This window comes from Procambarus clarkii, chromosome 45 (assembly GCF_040958095.1).
Source record: "Procambarus clarkii isolate CNS0578487 chromosome 45, FALCON_Pclarkii_2.0, whole genome shotgun sequence".
Lineage (NCBI taxonomy): Eukaryota > Metazoa > Arthropoda > Malacostraca > Decapoda > Cambaridae > Procambarus > Procambarus clarkii.
The window spans coordinates 17606300-17634172 of record NC_091194.1 but is presented as its reverse complement, the minus strand read 5'-3'; the positions used below and the strand labels follow the sequence as shown (position 1 = coordinate 17634172).

The 27873-nt window shown below is 46.5% G+C and overlaps 2 protein-coding genes across 8 annotated transcripts in view; one reads left to right on the top strand and one right to left on the bottom strand.

Moving 5' to 3' along the window:
- LOC123769736 (ribosomal RNA-processing protein 7 homolog A) overlaps positions 1 to 15421 on the top strand; it is a 35845-nt gene extending 20424 nt beyond the window's left edge. For both annotated transcript variants that reach the window (XM_045760961.2, XM_069301476.1), the window contains exons 4-7: positions 5786 to 5909; positions 6141 to 6297; positions 13636 to 13760; positions 15213 to 15421. In XM_045760961.2, coding sequence (XP_045616917.2) covers positions 5786 to 5909; positions 6141 to 6297; positions 13636 to 13760; positions 15213 to 15298 — 492 coding nt within the window. In that variant the 3' untranslated portion in view covers positions 15299 to 15421. The remainder of the gene's footprint in view (positions 1 to 5785; positions 5910 to 6140; positions 6298 to 13635; positions 13761 to 15212) is intronic.
- Positions 15422 to 23821: 8400 nt separating this feature from the next.
- Positions 23822 to 27873, bottom strand: part of LOC123769737 (secretory phospholipase A2 receptor) — a 31491-nt gene continuing 27439 nt past the window's right edge. For all 6 annotated transcript variants that reach the window (XM_045760964.2, XM_069301475.1, XM_045760963.2 and 3 more), the window contains 2 exons: positions 25619 to 25721; positions 23822 to 24778 (listed from right to left, as the gene is read on the bottom strand). In XM_045760964.2, coding sequence (XP_045616920.2) covers positions 24535 to 24778; positions 25619 to 25721 — 347 coding nt within the window. In that variant the 3' untranslated portion in view covers positions 23822 to 24534. The remainder of the gene's footprint in view (positions 24779 to 25618; positions 25722 to 27873) is intronic.

Sequence of the window (27873 nt, the reverse complement as noted above, 5' to 3'; positions counted from 1 at the left end):
GAGAACTTCCTCGCTTGTGGTTGTCTTCACCCTTGGGGTGTGTCGGGAATCTTGAGGCTTTCTGTCTTGCTTCGGGTAGGGGAGTGTTTTTGGCTGGGGGGGGGGGGGCACTGCGGCTAGCACTGTGGTCGTAGGTGATGGGGACACCTATGACCCGGAATTTGATGTTTTAGGCTCAGCTACTCAGAACAAAAGTTCCAAGTAGCATGGGCTATGGTGAACAACCTGTAGTGGACTTGAACCCAGTCTTGCAGGACTTGTTCCCCACTTGTGCTTCAATTTACTCATTCCTTGTCTGATGATGTCAGGGATCAGGCCGCGGCTACATTGCATGCTCGATTCGCCTTCTTGCAAAGGGCCAGATTGGTTGCCCGGTTGGAAGCCCCGAAGCTGCCCCCCTTGGGTTTTAGGGACTGATTTGGGGGCATTGGTCGCTTCGGCTTTGGTTTCGTCCATGCCTCCTCTTCCTTCCCAGGTGGATGTGGTTCGCCCTGCTCTTTCTCCTCTGCTTCCGGCTCCCAAACGTCTGAGGGTTTTGGAGTCGGGGCTGGGTTTAACTCGGGATGAGGCTTGGGTGGCTTTGGGGGCTACCCCTTCCAGTTCGGGCATAGAGGTGGTTGATTCCATTTTTCCCACCGGGGCTTCTGGGTCAAACCAGCAGAAAAACTTGTCCCCTTAATTCCACTTTTTCTTCAGGGGTGGTGGGCATAGATGAGGGCTCTGCACGAGGGGCCTTTGTTGGGAGTTCCTGGGGCTCGAGGGGAGTCTGCTTGGAGTTCTTGGGCTCCTTTTGACCTTCTTGGGCCCTTGTGCCCTCTGGGCAGAGGCTGTTACTGCAGGGGAGGGTTTTTTGTACCCTTCTTCCTTTTATGAATTGGAATTAGGTGCGGCTCAACCCCCCCCCCCCCCCCCAGGTTCATATCCGGGTGCCTTTGGGTTCCTCATATTTGTCTTTCCAGAGGTTTTCTTCCTTTCAGATTTCCCATGTGGAGATTCGGGAAACCCTTAGTGCATACCTCCTGCGAGACCCGGTTGAGGTCTCTGTAATGGATCCGGTTTCTTTTGAGTTTAGTTCATCTCTCCTTTATTGAATGCGCTATGAAGTTCCGGAGTCTTCCTGGCTAGCGGACTAATACTTCTCTCTCTTGGGACGTGGCGTGGCTATTGTCGTACCCGCACGTTTGAGTGGCGAGAGGTTTCTTCGGTGTTGCAGGTATTCTTGGGGGTTTGCTTGAATTCTCAATGAGTGCCTCTTCGTCCCTGCGCTTCCTCGTGATGTGGGTCTGGTGTAGCTGCATGCACAGGTTCCCATTCTTTTGGCTGCTTTGGCGGCTGATGATCTTCGGACTTGCAGTCATTTGGTTTCGGTCATGTGTTTCTTTGGTCTTCTGGAGGTGTCATCGGATTGGCTTTCGGAGGATGAGGGGTGCTGGGTAAGGGGCCCTCGGCTGGGGTATGGGTTTCGGCTGCTGCGGCACCGTTTGCCTTGCTGAAGCTGTTTGCACCGATCCTCCAGGAGGCAGTTTTTATGTTTTTCATCTCTCGTCTCGGCAGGCCGTGCTTGCTCTGTACAGTGGCACCTCGACATACGATTGCCCCTACTTACGATAATTTCGAGTTACGATGTAAATTTCATCGAAAAATGCGACTCGACATCCGATGGTGTCGTCGACTTCCTATATTTGTTGGTACACGTTCGGGTCAACCGAGCGCGTGGTTCCCAGTCACGCGGCCGACCTGCCTCAGTTTACTACAGCTGCCTGCTTAGTGACGATCGTGCCTATAAGAAATTCTGCTTTTGTGGTGACTTTTTGGATTTTGAACATTAAAGTAATTATTATATAACACACCATGAGTCCCAGGAAAGTCAGTGGTAAGGCTCAACATATGAAAACCCATATAAGGATGACCATAGAGCAGAAACTAGAGTACAGAATGTCTCTTCCTCAACAATTAAGAAAATGTGTGCAGCATGGGAAGCATTGCAAACCTTTGCTGAAACGACTCACCCAAATCAAGCTGCAGTAGGCCGTTGCCTTAACCTATTCAATGACACTGTGATGCATCATTACAGACAAATGTTAAAATGAAGGGAAAAACAAATGTCTCTTGACAAATTTGTAGTGAGACAAACAAGCACTGAACCACAACCAGGTCCTAGTGGTATTCAGGCAAAACGTAGGAGAGTACCCCAGAGAAAACATCACTGCCTGATGTGATAAAGGAAGGGGACTCCCCTTCCAAACAGTAACAACTCTTTTCCTCCCCCCTCATCACCATATGCTATCAAGAGCCCTCCATAAAGGTAAGATAAACTTAGGTACTGTATTGTAGTTAGAAAAAACATTGTATTCAGTATAAAATGTATTTGTATGTTAATATTTTGGAGGGTGGGGAACGGATTAATTCAATTCCCTTTAATTCTTATGGGAAAAATTGCTTCGACTTACGATATTTCGACTTACGATCCGTCTCTGGGAACGGATTAGCATCGTAAGTCGAGGCCCCATTGTATTTGGATTCAGCTTGGGCCCCTGGCACTTTAATCGTCTTCTCCATTTTGTCGTCTGCTGTTCTTGGAGGACAGTGTTGCCAATTTCTGTTGGTGGCTAACAACAATTGCTGTCCTATTTTGGACTTGTTGGTAATCTGTGAGAGTCTTTCCCAATCCTCTTAATTGGGTCACGCCAGGGCTCGGGCCGGGGTAGGCCTCTAGTGCCAGGTTCTGCTTCGATGTGTTCCCCGGTGCCTTCTTCGTCTGGTCGGCACTGTGTTCACTGTATTCTATATATCAGCATTGGCTACTGTTATATCAACAAGGTTGAGAGGTTGGCTACTCGGGGTTCGCATTGGCTCTTTTGCGAGTCGCCTTGGTGATGGGGCAATGGGGGATTGCTGGCTCTTTCCCCCCCCTCTCTCCCCCCCTGGGTTCGTTCCCCGGTGTCTTTGCTGCAGCTGCTGCATCACCAGCATCCTCTTCGTTTTTTGGGGGGTTTGGTGCCATGACACCTTCCTCTCCCCTCGCTCAATGTGTTCACGGTTGCCTTGTCTCTCAGTTGGGGCTTTGTAACCAGCACTCACTAGGCTGACCAGAGGCATTGGGTGCCATCCTTCCTTCGAGCTCACAGCACGGTGCAGGAGTTTGTGACTGCATGGCAGGTGCTGTGATGGATTCGGCTTCCTCGTGGCTCTGTTATCTGTCTCCATTCGGACTGCTCCCCCATGGTTCATTGTCTCGACCAAGAAATGGGGGGGGGGGGATCTCATTGGTCCATGGGTCTTTGGGGCTGGTCTCTTCGAATAGTTCTTCTGATGAGTTTTCAGGTTTACCTCTCTGCACCGTTCACAATCAGGGAGTGTCCAACATCCTGGCAAATGGGCTGTCGCCCTTCATTCCTCTTTCCACGGAAAGAGGACGTCTTCTTGTCGTCGTGGTCTTGGCATCTTTCCATGTACTGTACGTGGTGCTGTACCTCAACTGTGCATCTTTCTCCCAATCCAGCTGTTGCTCCAAGTACTGGCTTGGCTGGAATCCTTTTGGAATAGAGTTCTTCTCCTGAACCTGTGGAAGCTGGTCCAGCCTTGGTTTCAGGCGCTACTTGCTCGGTGACCAAACTCGGGCATTTTTCCGCGGCTTCTCCTTTTTCAGCAGGTCAGGCCGATGAAGTACCTCATTGGTTTGCATTTCTGACACAAGTGTCTTGCCATTTGTATGGTGATCAGGTGGCTTCTTTGATGGTGTCCCATCTGCAGTCTTCATCTCTATGACAGTATGAGGTTTCTTGGCAGTCTCTCCATCTGTGAATTCTTCCCTAGTTGCCCTACACAAATCTAGCCCCAGAGTGGGTGCGAGATGTGATAGTTTTGTTCCCTTAACTAGAGAAAGCAAGAGCAACTGCCAAGGTCTAATTTCTTTTTCCGCCAATCACTAGGTCATTAGCTCCTCAACTGCATAAGCAGTCTAGAGGGTAGCAAATGGATTCTCACACCAAAATTTAGTATTTAGTGCTTGGGTTAATTTGGCTTGAAGCCAGAGTGTACTTGTACAAGTTATGTACAAGACTACATGTATGGTTATAACGAGACCTGGTCTCGAACCCTCTTGCATGGGCAAGAACAATATGAACTGACTGAACAGTGGTGAAAATGCTCTGACTTAACTGCAATCAACAATGATGCAATACAACTATAACAATAACAATCAAAACAATACAAGCTTTGTTGCTAAGACAATCCTCTGTTAATTACTCAAGTACGTTAACACTCGTTCCTTGGACAGCAATCAAATTAAAATGTACAATTAATTAATTATATTAATTATTTACATTAATCCTCTTGTCACACTGACAGTGACAAATCAATTAATTATGTTAATTCTGCTCCGCCAACATGCAGCGTTGGCGGAGTTGCTGCAGCTTGCGTTCTGGGTGGATGTCACTTCTGCCCCGTTTTGTAAGCTTTCTCATGCATATTTTCACTTCCAGCCTGCTCATGTGCCACCTGATCCTGCTTGGTCTTTGGACCAGGTTCTTGTTTTTCTTTCTTCTCCTCAGTTTGTGGTTGCCCCTTCAGTTCATAATTGTTTTTGGAAGGCTGTGTTTTTGTTGGCCTTGGCCTCTGGTAGTCGAGTTTGGGAGCTTCATGCCCAGTAGCAAGAAGCTCTGCCCGGTAGCTGCCTTACACTGCTACCTGCGGGCCACCGGTTCTGTGTCGGTGGATGCGCTCTGGGTTGGTCTAGTTTCCCTGGTTCCCTGTTCCAGGGCTAGTCTTTCTCAGGTTGTTCGCAGTGTCATTAAGTCTAGCCAACCTGTGTTCTACCCTTGCGCCCATGATGTACGTAAATATGCTGCTCTTTCGGCTGTTTTGGGACTATATCTTGGACCAATATTTGGGCATGGAGGTTTTGCGGATCGAACAGTGTCCTGTCCGCCAGGTACAGTATCTCGTGAACATCCTGGGTCCTTTGTGGCACCTGTCGAGGCTATCTGTCTCTTCCTCGGTTTGAGACCTGCTGTGTTTCTGCCTTCCTAGCAAGTTCCCTGTTTGTTTTCTCTGTGAGGTACAGTAGTTAGCTTCAGGGAGTCAATGGGGCTCCCCCCCAGAAAACCAGTTTTGAATGTAATGAGACACCAGTTTGTGTGTGAGCTCCGGAGGCTCCCTGACACTCTCCCTCCCTTCGGTATGCGGTTTTCATTGTTTAAGAACTGGGGTGGTGGGCTGCCAGCTCACCCAGGGTAGCTCCCTGTCCCCAAGAGGGGGGAGGAGTTTTTGGTTGATGTGTTTTTTGTTTGTCTTCTTTCTGGGGGAGATATTTTGCTCTTTTGAGGACGTAGCTTGCTTTGTGGAACCAGACAGTGATCTGTTTTGATTCGCCTACCTCTCTGGGGTCCTTTCCTGGTCGATGTCAATTATGACATACAGTACTTTAAATATAAAGTGCTCATAAGCCATTGCTCCCTGCACCTCTCTTATGCCTGCACTGGCAGGCATAAGGACTCCCGTGGATGACGACCCCAAACTAATATAGCACTACATCAGTTCGGGTAGCTTCAAAGAGCCTCCAGGGCTCACGCAGAAACTGGTGTTTCATTGCATTTAATGCTGGTTTCTTATTAAATATATAAACAACCATTTATTTTATTGCATATTAATATTTTAGTGAATTTGATATTTGAATAATACATAATAGCTTAATCAATACTGTACTTAATATAAATGTATTTTAATGTAATTGTATTAGCATTCATTTAGCTCTTGTTTTTGAAGTCAATATCTTTATTTTTAGGGCTTCAAAGTGGCTTACATAGTATTTACACATTCATCTGCAATCAAGAAAGCCATGTCTGTTTCACCTGCCACAGTCTTGGTACTGTCTTCACAGGAACACCCAATACTAACAGGAGTGCAGAGTGAGTACCATAGCCATCGTCTTGCTCTTGTAATACTGTAGTGTTATTATTGATTTGTAAATCTATATTTTGTGGTGTTCCTTGCCAAGAACTGCTCTTGAGAGGGAGTGTTCACTTGTTCAATACACTACAGTTACTCGGGTAATCTTTGTTACTCTCCATCTCTGCCTTTTATAGGTTTTCCCCAATACTATACTCCAATAAATTATATTAATGTTATGTTTTTTCCAGAATGGCGGCAGCAATACAATGAACAGTTTGTCAGCCAAGCCAAAATGAATGACGAAATTAAAGGCCTGATGGCAGAGTATGACAGGAAAAAAGAACAAGAAAAAGCAGCAGCCCAACAGGAGCCTGATGATGAAGGCTGGGTCACAGTTACCTCAATGTGAGTACTCCTTCTATGGTTTCTTTGACCCTTAACCCCTGCACTGCTCACCCATTTTCGGCAAAAATGTCTTGGTGCAATTCTCAAGGATATATATTTTTTATAATTGTTCAGGTAAAGTTAATGTCAAAATGTTTCCAAAGTCAACTATTTCCATTTCAAAACAGAGTAATGAAAACATTTAAAAATATTAAAATATAGCCTAATTAAAAAACAAAAAGCACAAATCTCAGAGCGCCTAAAGGCGCTTTGCGCAGTGCAGTGGTTAAACGGCCCCAGTCGCTATCTGTGATGACCTGTGTTCGAATCTCCAAATCCATTTTGTTTCACTAGTTTTGTGAATTTGTTTTGTCTTGCACTCCAAAATGTAAGACTTAATTACCTGAGTCATTTAAGGAGCCAATAATGTCATGACACTCCAACCTGTCCTCTTAAAAAGAACATCGCTTTTGGCCGTTTGCCCGTATGGCCAAATTTGGACGTAATTTGAAAATGAAAAAAATTTTGAAAATAAATTTGGGATTTTTTTTTTCAACAACAGTAAGTTAAGGGTCCTCTGATAGGTTAGGTGGGCAGGAAATTCTCATAAAGTTTCAAAACGTTATGAAAAACGTGAATTTAAAGTGTCCTCTCATAACCTCTGCGCGTAGGCCGGACGACTCGAATAGAAAACGGAACAGAACGTCACTTTTGTGAGTCGATTTCATTTCAAATTACGTCCAAATTTGGCCATAGTGCGCATACGAGTGAAAAGTGACGTTATTTTTAAGAGGACGGGTTGGACAATCATCATCATCCGTTTCCTAGAGGAAACAGATGTTTTCTCAAACCTTTCCATGAAACAGATCTGTTTCCTAGAGGAAACAGGGAAACAGGGTAAGGTAGTTTATCGGGGGAGGGGGGGGGGGAAGCACTAAGCCAGTATGTGACTATATAGTACATGGAAGAGGTAGGATGATAGGATAGGACAGGGTTAAGGAACATTGCCCAACCACTTGAACATGATTGCCTGCTGACCTCCAAGAAGACACACGGTCCCTGTACCAACTAGTCCAAGTGGATTGATTTACATGCCAAAGTAAGTTAAGGATATTATACAGTGGCATGTCCCTTAAACGCTGTCTCTGTCTCTTAAGCAATGTCTTAAACACTGCATAGTATCACAGAGAACCAGCAACACCACACTGCAGTGAAATCATCCACAGGAGCATGCCACTGCTGCATTCTCTACCACATCCTGTGCACTGGTGCTTTCCCTGCATGTTCATTCCAATAACAGTACCACTCCTCTTCAGGTTTATTTTAATACACACTTCATAATTATTATTATTCATTAGTTTTCAGGAAACCTTCTTGGAACACACTACGTATATGTATTCTTGGGGGTTTATGACTTACAGTGAAGTTTGTTCATTCTTTATTCTTCCTAGTCTCCTAACATTGTTCAGTACTGTACATGTAATTTTATCGGGCGGAGTCACTCATCCTTTGAGTGAAAATTACTGTACTGTCATAGCAGCATGTACAACACCCCTCAAATAGGAAGAAAACCTGCTGGGTTGTTCATCCTATCACTGGTACCCAAATTCAGCTGAGACTTGAGTGTCAGCTGGTTGGTACAGTGGTTGTCCAGCTGGTCCAACCAACTGGACTGGTTCGCACAGTGACAGTGTCTCTTCTAGGAGGTCAGCATGCAATCTCCAATGGTTCAAGTGGTTGGGCAACGTTCCTTCACCCTGTTCAAGTTTAACTGTTTCAAGTTAGCAGACTGTCAAACAAGGTATTAACATATTGTAACTCAAGTTTGTTATCTTGTGGGTTCAAGGCATGGAAATCTTTTATGGACAGTATTTATATTTAACAAGGTTCTTTTCTATGATTGAGGATGTCATGTGCAACTGCATTGTACCAGCATTCATATCACTGACTTGCTTTGCTATCATTCTTGTCTTCAGTTATCTTGTCACAGTATTGTTGCCTGATGATACCTTTGATTTGTCAAAAGATCTTTGGGATAAAATATTTAATATGGTCTTCTTCAGCACCCTTGGCAAGCAGCACATTTACTTAATCATTTATACAGATTCCAACATGAGAGGAAATCCATAAGAACTCGATCAATTATTTTTTTGCTGGATAGCATTTTCACAATTCTCTTGTGTCAGTGCAGATCACTGCTTCTCTTGTGCTCCATTCTAGATATCTTGATGCCATAACAATGGCAGTGAGCTCTGTTTGTATTACCTGTTACCTGTTAATGATTTTGTGTATCAACATCCCCATAACCTGACAGCCGAGTCTACAGCGCTTTGGATTCGTAATCCTGAGGTTCCAGGTTCGATTCCCGGTGGAGGCAGAAACAAATGGGCAGAGTTTCTTTCACCCTGATGCAGCTGTTCACTTAGTAGTACAGTAAATAGGTACCTGTGAGTTAGACAGTTGCTTCCTGGGGGATGTATAACAAAAAGGAGGCCTGGTCAATGACCAGGCCTCCCACAGCCCTGCCGATGTGTTGTCTGTAGTTTTGGTAAGTTTGTACTCGCCTCGTTGTGCTCTTCTACTTGTGCTTGCCGGGGTTGAGCTTTGGCTCTTTGGGCCCCGCCTCTTACCTGTCATTCTACTCACCTAGTTGTGCTTGCGAGGGTTAAGCTTTGGCTCTTTGGTCCCACCTCTCAACCATCAATCTACTGTTGTACAGATTCCTGAGCTTCTCAAACTCCATCATATCTACATTTGAAACTGGGTATGGAGTCAGCCTCCACCACATCACTTCCTAGTACATTCTATTTACTAACTACTGTGACACTGAAAAAGTTCTTTCTAATGTCTCTGTGGCTCATTTGGGTACTCATCTTCTACCTGTCCTCTTGTGCGTGTACCACCCGTGTTAAATAATCCATCCTCCTCCTCTACCCCTGTCAATTCCCCCTGAGAATTTTGTATGTGGTGATCATGTCTCCCGGAGCTCTTCTGTCTTTCAGCGACATGAGGTGTAGTTCCCTCAGCCTTTCCTCGTAACTCATGCCTCTTAGTTCTGGGAATAACCTCGTGGCATACCTCTGAACTTTTTCCAGCTTCGTTTTGTGCTTGACAAGGTATGAACTCCATGCTGGGGCTGCATACTCCAGAATTAGCCTTACATATGTGGTATACAAGGTTCTGAAAGATTCCTTACACAGGTTTCTGAAGGCAGTTCTGATATTAGCCAGCCTCGCATATGCCGCCGATGTTATTCTTTTGATGTGGGCTTCAGGAGACAGGTTTGGCGTGATATCAACTCCTAGATCTTTCTCTCTGTCCATTTCATGAAGGAATTCATCTCCCATTTGGTATCCAGTGTCTGACCTTCTATTTCCTCCCCCTAGTTTCATTACCTTACATTTACTTGGGTTAAATTTTAGTAGCGTGTACTGGTGTATACGTTTCTGAGCTCCTTGAGCTCCTGTATTTGCAGCCTCCACCTCATCACTGCCTCTTGCATTCCCTTTCCTTAGTACTCTGCCTATGGGCATGTTCATTTTCATGTCTCTGTGGCTCCTTAGGTACTTGGTTTCCACCTGTGTCCCATTATGGGGGGTACCAATCGTATTCCTTTATTCATCTTTTCTACCCTGTTTGTTCCCCCTGAGGACATGCGGGTGATGGTCATGTCTCCTGGTCTTGTGTTCCCGGGGCTGTCTTGTCTTGTGTGTGAGACTGTGATACTTCTGTGTATTATTACCTCAGTCTTGTGTTCACAGCCTGTCGTCATTGGCTTGTTTTTATTATTTTATTATGGGCACCAATTTTGTGTCTAGCGCCCTTGCCCTGTATACAGTACTTATCTGGCTCCCTAGCCTCCGGCACTCAGTATTTTGTCTGTATTACGGTTGTTTTAAGGGTGGGGCTCAATTTTATTCAATAAAAAAACTATTTTTAATTAACATTGGTTATCTTATCCGCCAGCAAATGCGGCAGGTAGGGCTTCCCCCAGGTTCGTTGCCGGGTGTCCTTGGGTTTCTCGGATTCGTCTCTTCGGAGGTTTTCTTCTCGTCGGCTATTCCCTGTGGAGATTTGGGAGGCCCTTGGTGAATACTTCCTGTGAGACCCAGTTTATACCTCTGTGTTGGGTCTAGTTTTCTTTGAGTTTGGTTCCTCTTACACTGCTTATGAAATCTCTCTCTTAAATATCCTACTGTATTCTTTATGGAATGTTAATCTCATAGATGATGCATGAACACTAGTTGTATTGACTTATACAGGTGTCATAAGAATTAATGAATTGAAATTGAAATTGAAATAAGTTTATTGAGGTAAAATACACACAAAGGGATGAGGTAGCTCAAGCTATTCTCACCCCGCTCAGTACATCGTGTTAATACATACATAGACACACATCACAAACAATAAACATATTACCAAACATTCTGAGAGATAAACATATACATTTCCTATTAATGAATTAGTTTAGGGTAAATCCACCTGGAAAGGGAATTAGGGATAGGTAAAATACAAATACAAATTTTATTTATTTGCAAAAATATTTTACAATAGGCAAAAGCTTCAGGCTCAACATTCCGCAATGTAGGACAGAAAACAAGAGATGGTAAACATTTGACAGGCTTCCTGTCACCATTGAGGCTGTTAAAGAGATGGTTGTCCTAAGGTAAATTCAGATATAATGTTAAATTCAGAAATATATTTACACATTAAAAATATATCTCCTGTTAAAATGATACCTTGAGTTTCTGGAAAGGAGCTCCTTATAGCTCTCTGTAGCTATCTCACTGAGATGGGGATGAGTTTGTTCTACTGGGGACCAGAGCCAGAACCTGCCACTTCCCTCACAGAGGTAGAAACCCTAGAAATTCAAGGTATACTCAAGGAGGTGCAGAGAGCAAGTGACATTCCACTACCTCACCGAGGAGGGCACAAAGAAAGTCAGCAAACCAATACAAACCACTGCTTGGTTGAAAGAGAGTGAAACCTCACAATCCACTGAATGAACTCGCCAACAATGTAAACAAACTGATCAGGTGCATTTTTGAGGTTCCGGTGTCCTCCTGGCTGGCAGGCTGCCTCGACGACTGGTTGTTGTGGGCTCCCTACCGGTCTGCTTGTCTGCTATCCGGGGTTCTGGTTCTTTCCCAGCTTGCCAGATTCGAATTTCCGGTAACTTGACGGAAATCCCAATTGGTTCCGCCCCGGGTTCGGGCTTGGCTGGGCCTAGTGTGGGGATACCTGGTTGATACCTGGTTACCTGGTTGATACCTGGTTGATACCTGGTTACCTGGTTGATACCTGGTTGATGGGGTTCTGGGAGTTCTTCTACTCCCCAAGCCCGGCCCGAGGCCAGGCTTGACTTGTGAGAGTTTGGTCCACTAGGCTGTTGCTTGGAGCGGCCCGCAGGCCCACATACCCACCACAGCCCGGTTGGTCCGGCACTTCTTGGAGGAATAAGGGGGAGGAATGGAGGGGTTTTTGGATTGTATCCATTTCACTCTCTCCTGTGGCTTTGCTCTCGTTGCGGTCCTGCCTTCAGCTGTTGAGGGGGACCCCAGTCATTTGGCGGTTACTTGAGCAGCTGTGCGGGAGCCTGCACTTTGCCCTGCTGGTTTACCTACTGGGCAGGGTTTGGCTTCAGAGGCTGTTCTGGTATCTTTGGAGCGGCCTCGTTTACTGCTCTCACGTTTGCTGGGTTTATTCCCTGTTCCCAATAACACCATGGTGTTATTACACACAAAATGAGTTCAAAAGGAATTACCGGAAAAATAGGCAGATGGATCTACAATTTCCTGACTAATAGAACCCAATGTGTAATAGTCAACAAAATCAAATCCGGTCCATCAACCGTGAAGAGCTCAGTCCTCCAGGGTACTGTGCTTGCTCCAGTACTTTTTCTCATCCTCATATCGGACATAGACAAGGACACAACCTATAGTACTGTATCATCCTTTGCAGATGACACTAGGATTTTTATGAGAATAGACAACATAGAGGACACGGCAAACCTCCAATCAGATGTAAATCAGGTCTTTCTATGGGCTACAGAAAATAATATGGTGTTTAACGAAGATAAGTTCCAGCTCATGCGCTACGGAAAAAAGGAAAATATAAAAACGGAAACCATGTACAAAACGCAGGCAAATCATAACATAGAACGAAATGGCAATGTATAGGATTTGGGTGTACTCATGTCGGAAGACCTTACATTTAAAGAACACAATAAAGTAGCCGTCACAACTGCAAGAAAAATGACAGGTTGGATAACAAGAACCTTTCACACTAGAGATGCTATACCAATGATGATACTTTCACGACACTAGTGCTCTCTAGAGTGGAATACTGTTGCACAATGACAGATCCTTTCAAAGCTGGAGAAATTTGCTGACCTAGAGAGCATGCAGAGATCCTTTACTGCTAGCATCCACTCAGTAAAGCTTCTAAACTATTGGGACCGACTAAAGAGCCTAAATCTGTATTCTCTCGAGTGCAGGTGGGAGAGATACATAATAATTTACACATGGAAAATAGAAGGGCTGGTCCCAAACCTGTACACAGAAATAACATCACATGAGACCAGAAGGCATGGCAGGATGTGCAGAATACCCCCGTTGAAAAGCAGAGGTGCAACAGGTACTATGAGGAAGAATTCTATCAACATCAGAGGCCCGAGGCTGTTCAACACGCTTCCACTTCACATAATGGGCATAACTGGCCGACCCTCACAGTGTTCAAGAGAGAGAACTTGACAAACACCTCCAAAGGATACCTGATCAACCAGGCTGTGACTCTACATCAGGCTGCGAGCAGCCGCATCCAACAGCCTGGTTGACCAGTCCAGCAACGAGGAGGTCTGGTCGATGACCGGGCCGCGGGGTCGCTAAGCCCTGGAATCACCTCAAGGTAAGGTTCCCTGGTATTCTTGTGTCTGCTGCATCCATGAAACTGGCTGGGATACTGTTGTGGGTATGTATTGTAGTAGTCGCTCGTAATGCTATCAAGCATAGAAATATATTGTTGTGGATGGACAGGTGTTGCTCTAAATAGCCTCTCTTAGCAAGTATAATTTCACCCTTGGAAACTAGGAAATGCAGTCATGATTTGAAACTTGGGCTGCCTTCACAATCACTAAAACACTATACATTTCCATGTGCATATGTTGTTAACTTTTATGGGATTTTCTTTTAATGAAAATGCAAAGATAAGAGCATGTGGGCTCTTATCTTTGATAAGGACTTGAGGACTTGACTTGATAAGGGGTGAGGACTTGAAAGCCAATACAGTATGCCAGTTACTAGAACAAAAAAGGTGCATTTTACAAAGCTGGTAATTTTCTGTATTTTTTTTAATCCTCAGGAAGAAAAAGAAGCCAAAGGTAGAGAAAGTGGATGAATTAAAAAGCAAGAAGAATAGGAAGAAAAAGAAACGACAGCAGTTGGTTAATTTCTACACCTTTCAGCACAGACAAGCAAAGATGGATCGTGAGTATCTTGATTGGGACTCTTCACCCCCACCTTCCTTGTCCCTTCTTCACCCTTCCCTGACCCCTCCACCCCCACCTTCCTTGTCCCTTCTTCACCCTTCCCTGACCCCTCCACCCCCACCTTCCTTGTCCCTTCTTCACCCTTCCCAGACCCCTCCACCCCCACCTTCCCTGCCCCTTCTTCACCCTTCCCTGACCCTCCCCCCCCTTTCCCTGCCCCTTCTTCACCCTTCCCTGACCCTCCCCCCCCCACCTTCCCTGACCCTCCCCCACCTTCCCTGCCCCTTCTTCACCCTTCCCTGACCCTCCCCCCCCACCTTCCCTGCCCCTTCTTCACCCTTCCCTGACCCTCCCCCCCCCCACCTTCCCTGCCCCTTCTTCACCCTTCCCTGACCCTCCCCCCCCTTCCCTGCCCCTTCACCCTTCCCTGACCCTCCCCTCCCTTCCCTGCCCCTTCACCCTTCCCTGACCCTCCCCCCCCTTCCCTGCCCCTTCTTCACCCTTCCCTGACCCTTCCCTGCCCCTTCACCCTTCCCTGCCCCTTCTTCACCCTTCCCTGACCCTTCCCTGCCCCTTCTTCACCCTTCCCTGACCCTTCCCTGCCCCTTCACCCTTCCCTGACCCTCCCCCCCACCTTCCCTGACCCTCCCCCCCCTTCCCTGCCCCTTCACCCTTCCCTGACCCTCCCCCCCCTTCCCTGCCCCTTCTTCACCCTTCCCTGACCCCCCCCCCCACCTTCCCTGACCCTCCCCCCCCACCTTCCCTGACCCTCCCCCCCCCCTTCCCTGCCCCTTCACCCTTCCCTGATCCTCCCCCCCCTTCCCTTCTTCACCCTTCCCTGACCCTCCCCCCCCACCTTCCCTGACCCTCCCCCCCCTTTCCTGCCCCTTCACCCTTCCCTGACCCTCCCCCCCCCCTTTCCCTGCCCCTTCTTCACCCTTCCCTGACCCCTCCACCCCCCACCTTCCCTGACCCTCCCCACCTTCCCTGCCCCTTCTTCACCCTTCCCTGACCCCTCCCCCCCCCACCTTCCCTGCCCCTTCTTCACCCTTCCCTGCCCCTCCCCCCCCACCTTCCCTGCCCCTTCTTCACCCTTCCCTGACCCTCCCCTTCACCCTTCCCTCTCCCCTCCTCTCGCCCCTTCCCTCCCCTCCCCCCCCTTTCCCTACTCTCCCCTCCCCCCTTTCCCTACTCTCCCCTCCCCCCTCTCCCTTCTCTCCCCTCCCCCCTTTCCCTACGCTCCCCTCCCTCCCCCCCCCTTTCCCTACGCTCCCCTCCCTCCCCCCCCCCCTTTCCCTACTCTCCCCCCTATCCCTCCTCTGCCCCCTCCCCTGCTTTCCCTCCTCTGCCCTCTCCCCCTTCCCTCCCTCCCTCCCCTCCCTCCGACTCCCTCCTCTCCTCCCCCTTTTGTTTAAAGTGCTCCTACAGAATGTTTTATCTTGCTTTCTAGATCTTGCTCAACTACGTAAGAAGTTTGAAGAGGACAAGAAGAGGATAAACCTAATGAAGGAGTCAAGGAAGTTCCGGCCATACTGACCCATCAACTGCACACAGGAAAATTATTTAATGTGATACATAAGGTTTAGTAGAGAAGGGGGCGAAGAATGCCTGTAAACCAATACTGTATCGTAATATTTAACCTATTAAATAGAATTCTCATTGATGCTTTTGATTTACACAAATATACATGAACATTGGGTTGCTGTTGCCTTCCACTTAATCTGGATGCCAAGCCCCAAAATCATCTCAAGATAACCTCAAGAATCTCAAGATAACCTGTTTCAATCTTCATTCTATGATAGAATGAAGTCCTAACAATACAAAGAAAAAAAAAGTGTTCCTTGCAGAAAACAAATAGAATTACATTATCTAACATCTGCCATTATTCTGAAAATAATTAACTTTAATTGCTATAATGAAAAATTATACAATTGTTTTAAAAACAACAAATTGGCAGAATTTGAAACCGTCCCAGTCATGTTCAATACTCTTATATTGGCACTTGATTGAAGCCTTTCTTACTCAATAATTTTTATTCTATTTTCTTTGCATACTGCTTCATTTTATAGATTATGTCTACTGGCAAGAGTAGTCTCGCTTGACTAGTTAGATGGAACAGGATGCATCTTAAGCGATGAAAAATGATCGTGGTCTGAGAGCGAGGCAGCTGGCTGTAGGCACTGTTTCTGAAACGAATAAAGATTTTAAACTATTGTACGTGTTAGGAGAGTTTTGGTGGCAAACTTCCTTCTTTTTAATAAAGTTGGATTTCCCCTCCCTCCCTTCATTATTTTTACAAAGAAATATCACTCTTCAAAAAGTACAAAATAAAATAATTACATTGAAATTAAAAATGACAAATTTCTCTAGTGAGAACACTTTATTGGAAAGCCAAAAGGGATTTTAGAATTATAGTCTGTCAAGGTCTCCTGGTATGGTTTCCATAAACAATACTTAAGATATTATTTATGCTATATAGAAATAGTTGTATGATTGCTTCTGTACTAAAGGGAAGGAGAGGGCGGAGGTCCTGCCTGCACGCTCTGCTAATCTGGAAGGTCACCAGGTGTGGCATACAACATCCTTCTTGTGGCCAAATGATAAAAGTGTACCTAACATGGCCCATGATATGGATATGCCAATACATTTTGAGTGTCGTGCATTTGGTGTTTGACGCAGCCGGGTTACGGTGTTACAAGAGTTGAAGCTACCTTCATCCTTGCTAGCTCCCTCCTGTCGGGAAGCTCACCCATAGCATTGAAGATGTTATGATGATGAAAAAAGTGTGAATAGCAAAGACGTATCACCATTTTTAACCATTTGCCATGCCAGGTACCTCACCTTATACTCTACATAAATATAACATTTTATTTTTGTTGATAATTTGTTATTGTACAAGTACTGTAAAGTTGCTAACACGTACTTTTGTGTCCCTAATAAGCATACCTTGACTTCTGACAAGAGTCCTGCAGATCATATTTTTCCTTGGCCATCTTTTTACAGATAGTAAACAGCTCAAAACAAATTATAAAAAAAAAAAGGCATCATGGAAGAATATTTTAAGAAAAACAATGTAAATTTGCGAGTTCTAGCTCTAGGAACACCATCATCTACAACCAAATCTACGATAATTAAAACCAATGACCCTTCTGAAGAAAAAAATTACAACCTTTACAAAAAATTACAAAAATTACAATTACAATATTAAAACAGCATCAAGGCAAGCGCGATTTTCGCCGCTAGCGGCCAAAAACCGTGCGATTTTCGCCGCTAGCGGCCAAAAACCGTGCGATTTTCGCCACTAGCGGCAAAAACTGTGCGATTTTCGCCGCTAGCGGCCAAAAATCGGGTGATTTTTGCCGCTAACGGCCAAAAACCGCGCTATTTTCGACGCTAGCGGCCAGAAACCATGCGATTTTTCCAGCTGGCGGGCAAAAATCGCGTGATTTTCGCCGCTACCGGACAAAAACCGCTTGATTTTCACCGCTAGCGGCCAAAAACCGTGCGATTTTCACAGCTGGCGGGCAAAAATCGCGCGATTTAAGCCGCTACCGGCCAAAAATCGCGCGATTTAAGCCGCTAGCGGCCAAAAATCGTGCAAATTTCGCCGCTAGCGGCCAAAAATCGCGCGATTTTCGCCGCTAGCGACCAGAAACTATGCGATTTTTGCAGCTGGCGGGCAAAAATAGCGCGATTTTCTCCGCTACCGGCCAAAAACCGCGCGATTTTCGCCGCTAGCGGCCCAAAACCATGCGATTTTTGCAGCTGGCGGGCAAAAATAGAGCGATTTTCGCCGCTACCGGCCAAAAACCGCGCGATTTTCGCCGCTAGCGGCCAAAAACCATGCGATTTTCGCAGCTGGCGGGCAAAAATAGCGCGATTTTCGCCGCTACCGGCCAAAAACCGCGCGATTTTCGCCGCTAGCGGCCAAAAACCATGCGATTTTCGCAGCTGGCGGGCAAAAATAGCGCGATTTTCTCCGCTACCGGCCAAAAATAGCGCGATTTTCGCCGCTAGCGGCCAAAAACCGTGCGATTTTCGCCGCTAGCGGCCAAAAATGGGGCGATTTTTGCCGCTAGCGGCCAAAAATCGTGCAAATTTCGCCGCTAGCGGCCAAAAATCGTGCGAATTTCGCCGCTAGGGGCCAAAAATCGCGCGATTTTCGCCGCTAGCGGCCAGAAACTATGCGATTTTTGCAGCTGGCGGGCAAAAATAGCGCGATTTTCGCCGCTACCGGCCAAAAACCGCGCGATTATCGCCGCTACCGGCCAAAAATAGCGCGATTTTTGCGGCTAACGGCCGAAAACCGCGCTATTTTCGACGCTAGCGGCCAAAAACCATGCGATTTTTGCAGCTAGCGGGCAAAAATCGCGCGAATTTCGCCGCTACCTGCCAAAAATCGACCAATTTTCGCCGCTAGCGGCCAAAAAAGGGGCGATTTTTTGCCGCTAGGGGCCAAAAATCGCGCGATTTTCGCCGCTAGCGGCCAGAAACTATGCGATTTTTGCAGCTGGCGGACAAAAATATCGCGATTTTCGCTGCTACCGGCCAAAAACCACACGATTTTCGCCGCTACCGGCCAAAAACCGCGCGATTTTCGCCGATTGCGGCCAAAAACCCTGCGATTTTCGCCGCTAGCGGCCAAAAATCGAGCGATTTTTGCGGCTAACGGCCAAAAACCACGCTATTTTCGACACTAGCGGCTAGAAACCATGCGATTTTTGCAGCTAGCGGGCAAAAATCGCACGAATTTCGCCGCTACCTGCCAAAAATCGACCGATTTTCGCCGCTAGCGGCCAAAAAAGGGGCTATTTTCGCCGCTAGCGGCCAAAAATCGTGCGAATTTCGCCGCTAGGGGCCAAAAATCGCGCGATTTTCGCCGCTAGCGGCCAGAAACTATGCGATTTTTGCAGCTGGCGGACAAAAATAGCGCGATTTTCGCCGCTACCGGCCAAAAACCACGCGATTTTCGCCGCTACCGGCCAAAAACCGCGCGATTTTCGCCGCTAGCGGCCAAAAATCGTGCGAATTTCGCCGCTAGGGGCCAAAAATCGCGCGATTTTTGCTGCTAGCGGCCAGAAACTATGCGATTTTTGCAGCTGGCGGGCAAAAATAGCGCGATTTTCGCCGCTACCGGCCAAAATCCATGCGATTTTCGCCGCTAGCGGCCAAAAATCGTGCAAATTTCGCCGCTAGCGGCCAGAAACTATGCGATTTTTGCAGCTGGCGGGCAAAAATCACGCGAATTTCGCCGCTACTTGCCAAAAACCGCTTGATTTTAGCCGCTAGCGGCCAAAAACCTTGCGATTTTCACAGCTAGCGGGCAGAAATCGCGTGATTTAAGCCGCTACCGGCCAAAAATCGCGCGATTTAAGCCGCTAGCGGCCAAAAATCACGCGATTTCTGCCCGCTAGCTGTGAAAATCGCAAGGTTTTTGGCCGCTAGCGGCTAAAATCAAGCGGTTTTTGGCAAGTAGCGGCGAAATTCGCGTGATTTTTGCCCGCCAGCTGCAAAAATCGCATAGTTTCTGGCCGCTAGCGGGAAAAATCGCGCGATTTTTGGCCGCTAGCGGCGAAATTTGCACGATTTTTGGCCGCTAGCGGCGAAATTTGCAAGATTTTCGCCGCTTGCGGCCAAAAATCGGGCGATTTTTGCGGCTAACGGCCGAAAACCGCGCTATTTTCGACGCTAGCGGCAAGAAACCATGCAATTTTTGCAGCTAGCGGGCAAAAATCGGGCGAACTTCGCCGCTACCTGCCAAAAACCGCGCGATTTTCGCCGCTACTGGCCAAAAACCATGCGATTTTCGCTGCTGGCGGGCAAAAATCGCGTGATTTTCGCCGCTACCGGCCAAAAACAGCTTGATTTTCGCCGCTAGCGGCCAAAAACCGTGCGATCTTCACAGCTGGCGGGCAAAAATCGCCCGATTTAAGCCGCTACCGGCCAAAAATCGCCCGATTTAAGCCGCTAGCAGCCAAAAATCTTGCAAATATCGCCGCTAGCGGCCAAAAATCGCGCGATTTTCGCCGCTAGCGGGCAGAAACTATGCGATTTTTGCAGCTGGCGGGCAAAAATAGCGCGATTTTCGCCGCTACCGGCCAAAAACCATGCGATTTTCGCAGCTGGCGGGCAAAAATCGCGATTTTCGCCGCTACCGGCCAAAAATAGCGCGATTTTCGCCGCTAGCGGCCAAAAACCATGCGATTTTTGCAGCTGGCGGGCAAAAATCGCGTGATTTTCGCCGCTACCGTCCAAAAACCGCTTGATTTTCGCCGCTAGCGGCCAAAATCCTTGCGATTTTCACAGCTAGCGGGCAGAAATCGCGCGATTTAAGCCGCTAGCGGCCAAAAATCGCGCGATTTAAGCCGCTAGCGGCCAAAAATCATGCGAATTTCCCCTCTAGCGGCCAAAAATCGCGCGATTTTCGCCGCTAGCGGCCAGAAACTATGCGATTTTCACAGCTAGCGGGCAAAAATCGGGCGATTTTCGCCGCTACCGGCCAAAAATCGCACGATTTAAGCCGCTAGCGGGCAAAAATCGCGCGATTTAAGCCGCTAGCGGCCAAAAATCGTGCAAATTTCGCCGCTAGCGGCCATAAATCTTGCAAATTTCGCCGCTAGTGGCCAAAAATCGTGCAAATTTCGCCGCTAGCGGCCAGAAACTATGCGATTTTTGCAGCTGGCGGGCAAAAATCACGCGAATTTCGCCGCTACCTGCCAAAAACCGCTTGATTTTCGCCGCTAGCGGCCAAAAACCTTGCGATTTTCACAGCTAGTGAGCAGAAATCGCGTGATTTAAGCCGCTACCGGCCAAAAATCGCGCGATTTAAGCCGCTAGGGGCCAAAAATCGTGCAAATTTCGCCGCTAGCGGCCAAAAATCATGCGAATTTCGCCGCTAGCGGCCAAAAATCGCGCGATTTTTGCCGCTAGCGGCCAGAAACTATGCGATTTTTGCAGCTGGCGGGCAAAAATAGCGCGATTTTCGCCGCTACCGGCCAAAAACCGCGCGATTTTCGCCGCTAGCGGCCAGAAACCATACGATTTTCGCAGCTGGCGGGCAAAAATCGCGATTTTCGCCGCTACCGGCCAAAAATAGCGCGATTTTCGCCGCTAGCGGCCAAAAACCGTGCGATTTTCGCCACTTGCGGCCAAAAATCGGGCGTTTTTTTGCGGCTAACGGCCAAAAACCGCGCTATTTTCGACGCTAGAGGCCAGAAACCTTACGATTTTTGCAGCTAGCGGCCAAAAATCGCGCGAATTTCGCCGCTACCTGCCAAAAATCTACCGATTTTCGCCGCTAGCGGCCAAAAAAGGGCTATTTTCGCCGCTAGCGGCCAAAAATAGGGCGATTTTTGCCGCTAGCGGCCAAAAATCGTGCGAATTTCGCCGCTAGGGGCCAAAAATCGCGCGATTTTCGCCACTAGCGGCCAGAAACTATGCGATTTTTGCAGCTGGCGGGCAAAAATAGCGCGATTTTCGCCGCTACCAGCCAAAAACCGCTCGATTTTTGCCGCTTCCGGCCAAAAATAGCGCGATTTTTGCGGCTAACGGCCGAAAACCGCGCTATTTTCGACGCTAGCGGCCAGAAACCACGCGATTTTTGCAGCTAGCGGGCAAAAATCGCGCGAATTTCGCCGCTACCTGCCAAAAATCGACCAATTTTCGCCGCTAGCGGCCAAAAAAGGGGCTATTTTCGCCGCTAGCGGCCAAAAATGGGGCGATTTTCGCCGCTAGCGGCCTAAAATCGTGTAAATTTCGCCGCTTGCGGCCAAAAATCGTGCGAATTTCGCCGCTAGAGGCCAAAAATCGCGCGATTTTCGCTGCTAGCGGCCAGAAACTATGCGATTTTCGCAGCTGGCGGGCAAAAGTCGCGATTTTCGCCGCTACCGGCCAAAAACCGCGTGATTTTCGCCGCTAGCGGCCAAAAACCAGCGATTTTCACAGCTGGCTGGCAAAAATCGCGATTTTCGCCGCTACCGGCCAAAAATAGCGCGATTTTTGCCGCTGGCGGCCAAAAACCGTGCGATTTTCGCCGCTAGCGGCCAAAAATCGGGAGATTTTTGCCGCTAACGGCCAAAAACCGCACTATTTTCGACGGTAGCGGCCAGAAACCATGCGATTTTTCCAGCTGGCGGGCAAAAATCGTGTGATTTTCGCCGCTACCGTCCAAAAACCGCTTGATTTTCGCCGCTAGCGGCCAAAAACCGTGCGATTTTCACAGCTAGCGTGCAAAAATCGCGCGATTTAAGCCGCTACCGGCCAAAAATCGCACGATTTAAGCCGCTAGCGGGCAAAAATCGCGCGATTTAAGCCGCTAGCGGCCAAAAATCGTGCAAATTTCGCCGCTAGCGGCCATAAATCTTGCAAATTTCGCCGCTAGCGGCAAAAAATCGTGCAAATTTCGCCGCTAGCGGCCATAAATCTTGCAAATTTCGCCGCTAGCGGCCAAAAATCGTGCAAATTTCGCCGCTAGCGGCCAGAAACTATGCGATTTTTGCAGCTGGCGGGCAAAAATCACGCGAATTTCGCCGCTACCTGCCAAAAACCGCTTGATTTTCGCCGCTAGCGGCCAAAAACCTTGCGATTTTCACAGCTAGCGGGCAGAAATCGCGTGATTTAAGCCGCTACCGGCCAAAAATCGCGCGATTTAAGCCGCTAGCGGCCAAAAATCGCGCGATTTAAGCCGCTAGCGGCCAAAAATCGTGCAAATTTCGCCGCTAGCGGCCAAAAATCATGCGAATTTCGCCGCTAGCGGCCAAAAATCGCGCGATTTTCGCCGCTAGCGGCCAGAAACTATGCGATTTTTGCAGCTGGCGGGCAAAAATAGCGCGATTTTCGCCGCTACCGGCCAAAAACCGCGCGATTTTCGCCGCTAGCGGCGAAAAACCATGCGATTTTCGCAGCTGGCGGGCAAAAATCGCGATTTTCGCCGCTAGCGGCCAAAAACCGTGCGATTTTCGCCGCTTGCGGCCAAAAATCGGGCGATTTTTGCCGCTAACGGCCGAAAACCGCGCTATTTTCGACGCTAGCGGCAAGAAACCATGCGATTTTTGCAGCTAGCGGGCAAAAATCGGGCGAATTTCGCCGCTACCTGCCAAAATCCGCGCGATTTTCGCCGCTACTGGCCAAAAACCATGCGATTTTCGCTGCTGGCGGGCAAAAATCGCGTGATTTTCGCCGCTACCGGCCAAAAACAGCTTGATTTTCGCCGCTAGCGGCCAAAAACCGTGCGATCTTCACAGCTGTCGAGCAAAAATCGCCCGATTTAAGCCGCTACCGGCCAAAAATCGCGCGATTTAAGCCGCTAGCGGCCAAAAATCTTTCAAATTTTCGCCGCTAGCGGCCAAAAATCGTGCGAATTTCGCCGCTAGCGGCCAAAAATCGCGCGATTTTCGCCACTAGCGGCCAAAAACCATTCAATTTTCGCATGGTTGAATGAAGAATGAATGCATTGTGTTAGTGAGTGCTTTTTGTAGGTTCTCGAGTTTAATTTAGTTGTTTTAGCAGGTCATCCTCATTTTGTGATTTCCTATGATTACAGTAGTGTGTTGATTGCCCATAGTAATTAATCATCACTTGTTTTGATTACTCATTTTGAATCATTATGTTCTAAATAATAAATACAGAAGTCTAATTGCCATTGTCTTGGAGAGGATGCCTGTTTGACTTATCCAGGTTCCCTAAGCCAACAGCCAACCAGCCGACCGGCAGTGAGCCGGTCGGTCGAGCGGACAGCACGCTGGACTTGTGATCCAGTGGTCCTGGGTTCGATCCCAGGCGCCGGCGAGAAACAATGGGCAGAGTTTCTTTCACCCTATGCCCCTGTTACCTAGCAGTAAAATAGGTACCTGGGTGTTAGTCAGCTGTCACGGGCTGCTTCCTGGGGATGGAGGCCTGGTCGAGGACCGGGCCGCGGGGACACTGTAAAAAAAGCCCTGAAATCATCTCAAGATAACCACATCCACAGGAACCACAATGTTTCTTCAACATTGTCTTCTCTTCATCTTCTAATGTGTGGTGTGTTCATCACAACAGGTCATAACAATGTATACACTCACCATATCAAAGTGTCTTTTATTACATATTGTTCAGTATTTACATATCTCCAGTAAATTTTATAGTTACAATTCCATTCAGACATATTATAAGACTAGAAATATAATGGCAGGTCATACGTTTTAAGGACATACCGATAAAGGGGCATCACGACTGCCTGGTACAAGTTACTTTAGGGGATATGTAGTAAATTGTTATGTACACCAAGGATCAGTTATGGTGGCGAGTAGGCCTGGTAATACATTGGTTAAACTATTTACAAAACATGTCTTCCCAAATAGGCTCATCTACATTTTTATATATATAATGAGATAAAACTCAGCTAGATCTTGTGACATTCTGACATTCAAAGTCCTTCAATAATTGTCTTCTACATATATTTAATGCTTGAAGTAGAAATAAATTTTATTGAAATTATTTCAAAATGACATGTAATTTCAAGACTTTTTTTTTTTCCCAAGAAGGATTTAACAATCTGAGATGCAATATAGTAGCATCTTTATTCCACAATCCTTTTTATAAAGTTGATATGAAAAACTCTTTACGTAGCTAGTGGCTGGAATTATTGACAACTCCTGCCCCCTCTTCGTTAGACGTAATGTTTCCATGAAACATAACGTCGCCCTGAAAGGTGACATTGTGAACCAAAACTGCTGCCATTACATATAGAAATCAACACATACCAGTGTGACCAAATTCCAGGCACTGGTTCTGATTTAAGTGTCTTCAGGATTTTGTTGGCCTTGATAGATGCACAGGGGACTCCTCTTAGAGAAGCAGTCCTGATCAGTAATGTAGTGGTAGTGCGGGTAGGTGAGGGCTGCACAGTCGCCTACAGGAGGAGTGTTTGGAGACTGCACATGGTGGTAGCACTGTCCATTGTTGGCCTCTGTGGTGACTGTTGTATTAGGGTCTGGGCCTGGTATGGTGACCCTGCGGGGAATGCACTGCTCTACATGCCTGGTGGTGGGAGACAAAAGGCAATTGTTAGTTCCATCTCCATGCAGCTCTTTCACCATTCTAGTTATGTATTTGCTTCTAACTTGGTATGTTTCTTACATTACTGTACTATGTCAACAAGGGACCGTAACATCCCAAAACGTCACTTGTTAAATTTCATGTGGGTTGAGTTAATGTTTCAGCCACATTGTGAATTGACTTACCTGCAAATGGCTATTACCAAAACGTTCTACAGTGTCAGTTTTTACCAATTATAATATTCAATAATAAAGGAATACTACTATGTAGTATTCTACTTTTGTTTTCTCACTACTTTTCCGACCATATTATTCCATGCTATTGGTTAATATCAACTATTCTATTTCATATTTGTAATTACTACCTATCTTGGTAATTAACCTAAAAACCTATTCCATAATAATGCAGGATACAGTATTCAAAAGGTCGTGAAACATCACTCAGAACGCCAGTACAAGAGCCAAAAGACACAAGACGAGCCGGATTCATCAAGGATTGTATCAAGGAACAAGTGACCTAAAGGGAACATTGGCAACACCTATGATCAACATAGGCAACACCTATGATCAACATAGGCAACACCTATGATCATCCAGGAAATCGGGATATGTCATGAGGTGGTGACAACCCAAAAGTTCGGGAACCTGTTCACCTGTTGATTAAACGTTTAGATGCAGGACTAAAACATTCAAGATCAACCCTTGCAAGCACTATTAGGTGAATTCACACAACATAATTAAACTGTCCTTATCTCTAAATTAAAAGGAACTAAGTCTTTCTAACAACAGTCAATAAATACTAATATTTTTTAATGATGCATACCTGATTGCCCAGAAGGGAGAACCAAGAATCATTGAAGAGTTATCAATCCAATTCCAGCCTGTAGACTCGTAGCGTCCTCCGATCCACAGGTCTACCGTTACCTCTGTTGGATGTACAATTATTATGTTCTAGGTAGATTGTCACAATCAACTTGATAATGGTCCAAGATGCTGTCACGTCATCGTCTCCTTGTCTTCTAATGTGTGGTCTGGTTTTCATATCTTAAGGCACATTATTGTTACTGCATAGTTTGTCACAGTTCAAATAGTGCATGCAGTTACAGTAATTTAAGAACATACCATAGGATATACAGTACATGAATTTCATATAGAATCCTATTTGCAATATAATCAAAGCGACAAACCTTGTTTTGTTTATTTTGGACATGTTTGATGCTGCTACAAATGCAATGACAAGAACAATACTGCTATCACAAATAATGAAGATGCAGATTATAATGATATATTATGCTAGCAAGTCATTTTTTTTTATTTATATATACAAGAGTAGTTACAATCTTGTACAGCCACTAGCATGCATAGCGTTTCGGGCAAGTCCTTAATCCTATGTTCCCTGGAATACGACCCCTGTGAAGAATCGTTTTTACAACCAAGTACCCATTTGACTGTCGAGTTAAACAGAGGCTACAGTTAAGGATTTGCGCCCAGTAAATCCTCCTCGGCCAGGATACGAACCCAGGACAAAGCGCTCGCGGAACGCCAGGCGACCGTCTTACCACTATGCCACGGAGACTGCACAAGTAATAATATAGGCAACTACACACACTAGAAATGATATCCACAGGTAATTAGGCCCTAAGGTAATTATGTAACCCAAGAGAACATGAATGCAATACGTTCAGGCACGAGACAAAATATAAGGCTGGTGGAAGGAAAATCAAGTGCTGTATTAAGTAAGTAATTATCAAAAGTAAGTAAGTAATTATCAAAAGTAAGTAATTATCAAAAGAAGGCACCAAACCGGGAAGGCTATGTAGCACCATCAAATGCGCAAAATAATCAGAGGGTGCTAAATATCACCAAGGATGCCAATACGAGAACAGAAACGCATAACGCGAACGATATCAAAAGTATCCGAGTCACCAAGAATTCTATTGAGGGACAAGTGACCGTGAGGGGCGGTCGGAAAGCAAGACACACGCTCGTCCTGGAAGTCAGGACATTCAAGAAGGACATGCACGACCGTAAGAGGGACAATGCAACTAGGACAATAAGGAGCAGGGCGGCGCTCCATCAAGTGACCATGGGTTAAGCGAGTATGGCCAATACGCAACCTCGCCAGAGCTGTTTCCCACCGCCGGTTACGGTGGAAGGAGGACTGCCACGAGGAAACAACATTTAAGAGTACGTAGCTTGTTACCAGTAACAGACAACCAAGAAGCCTGCCAACGGGTAAGGACTGAGAAGTGCTGTATTAAGGAGCCAATTTTTGAGAGGGCAGAGATGAGACAAATAATGACACTTGTATATGTTGAATTTTTGAAGTTTCTATATTTTAGAAAGGTTGACAAAGGCTAAGGACCAGTGTGATCAAAGCACATGACTTATTTTATGACAAGCAGTTTCACATGCTGGCAGAATGAGGAGGTGGTGGGGGATAGTCAGTTCTGGCATGGACCTCCGCTATAGAAATGAGTCAAGTATGATTTACCATGGTTACTCCTCTCTAGCTCTATTACCAAAGTATTTGATTATACAGTGGAACCTCTGTACTCGTTTGCCCCTGTACTCATACTCTTACTCAATTTCTCCATATTGCCCCTGTATTCCATACTCTTACTCAATTTCTCCAAAAAATTTGATTCGGTATTCGTTGTTTGCCCTGGTGCACGGAGTTTGTTCATACACGTACGGCGTCCACTGCGAGCATGGTGCTTCAGTTTACCAGTGTCTTCCGCCTAGTGATAATCACACTCGAATTCTTTGTGAAAAATTTCATTGTTTTTGTGTTTTTTTTGGTTTCTGAACATAAAAGTTCTTATTATATATCATGCCATAGGTTCCAAGGAAGTTAGTGGTAATGTTCAACCTAAGAAAATAGTTGAGGATGTCGATAGAGGAAAAACAAGATATCATTCATAGAGAGAGAATGTGATGTCTGACTACAGACAAGTGTTAAAACAGGGAAAAACAAGTGTCTATAGACAGATTCTTAGTAAGACAAGAGAGCAGTGAGCCACCACCAGGTCCTAGTGGTATGCCTGCAAAACGTAAGAGAGAGAGAGAGTACGCCAC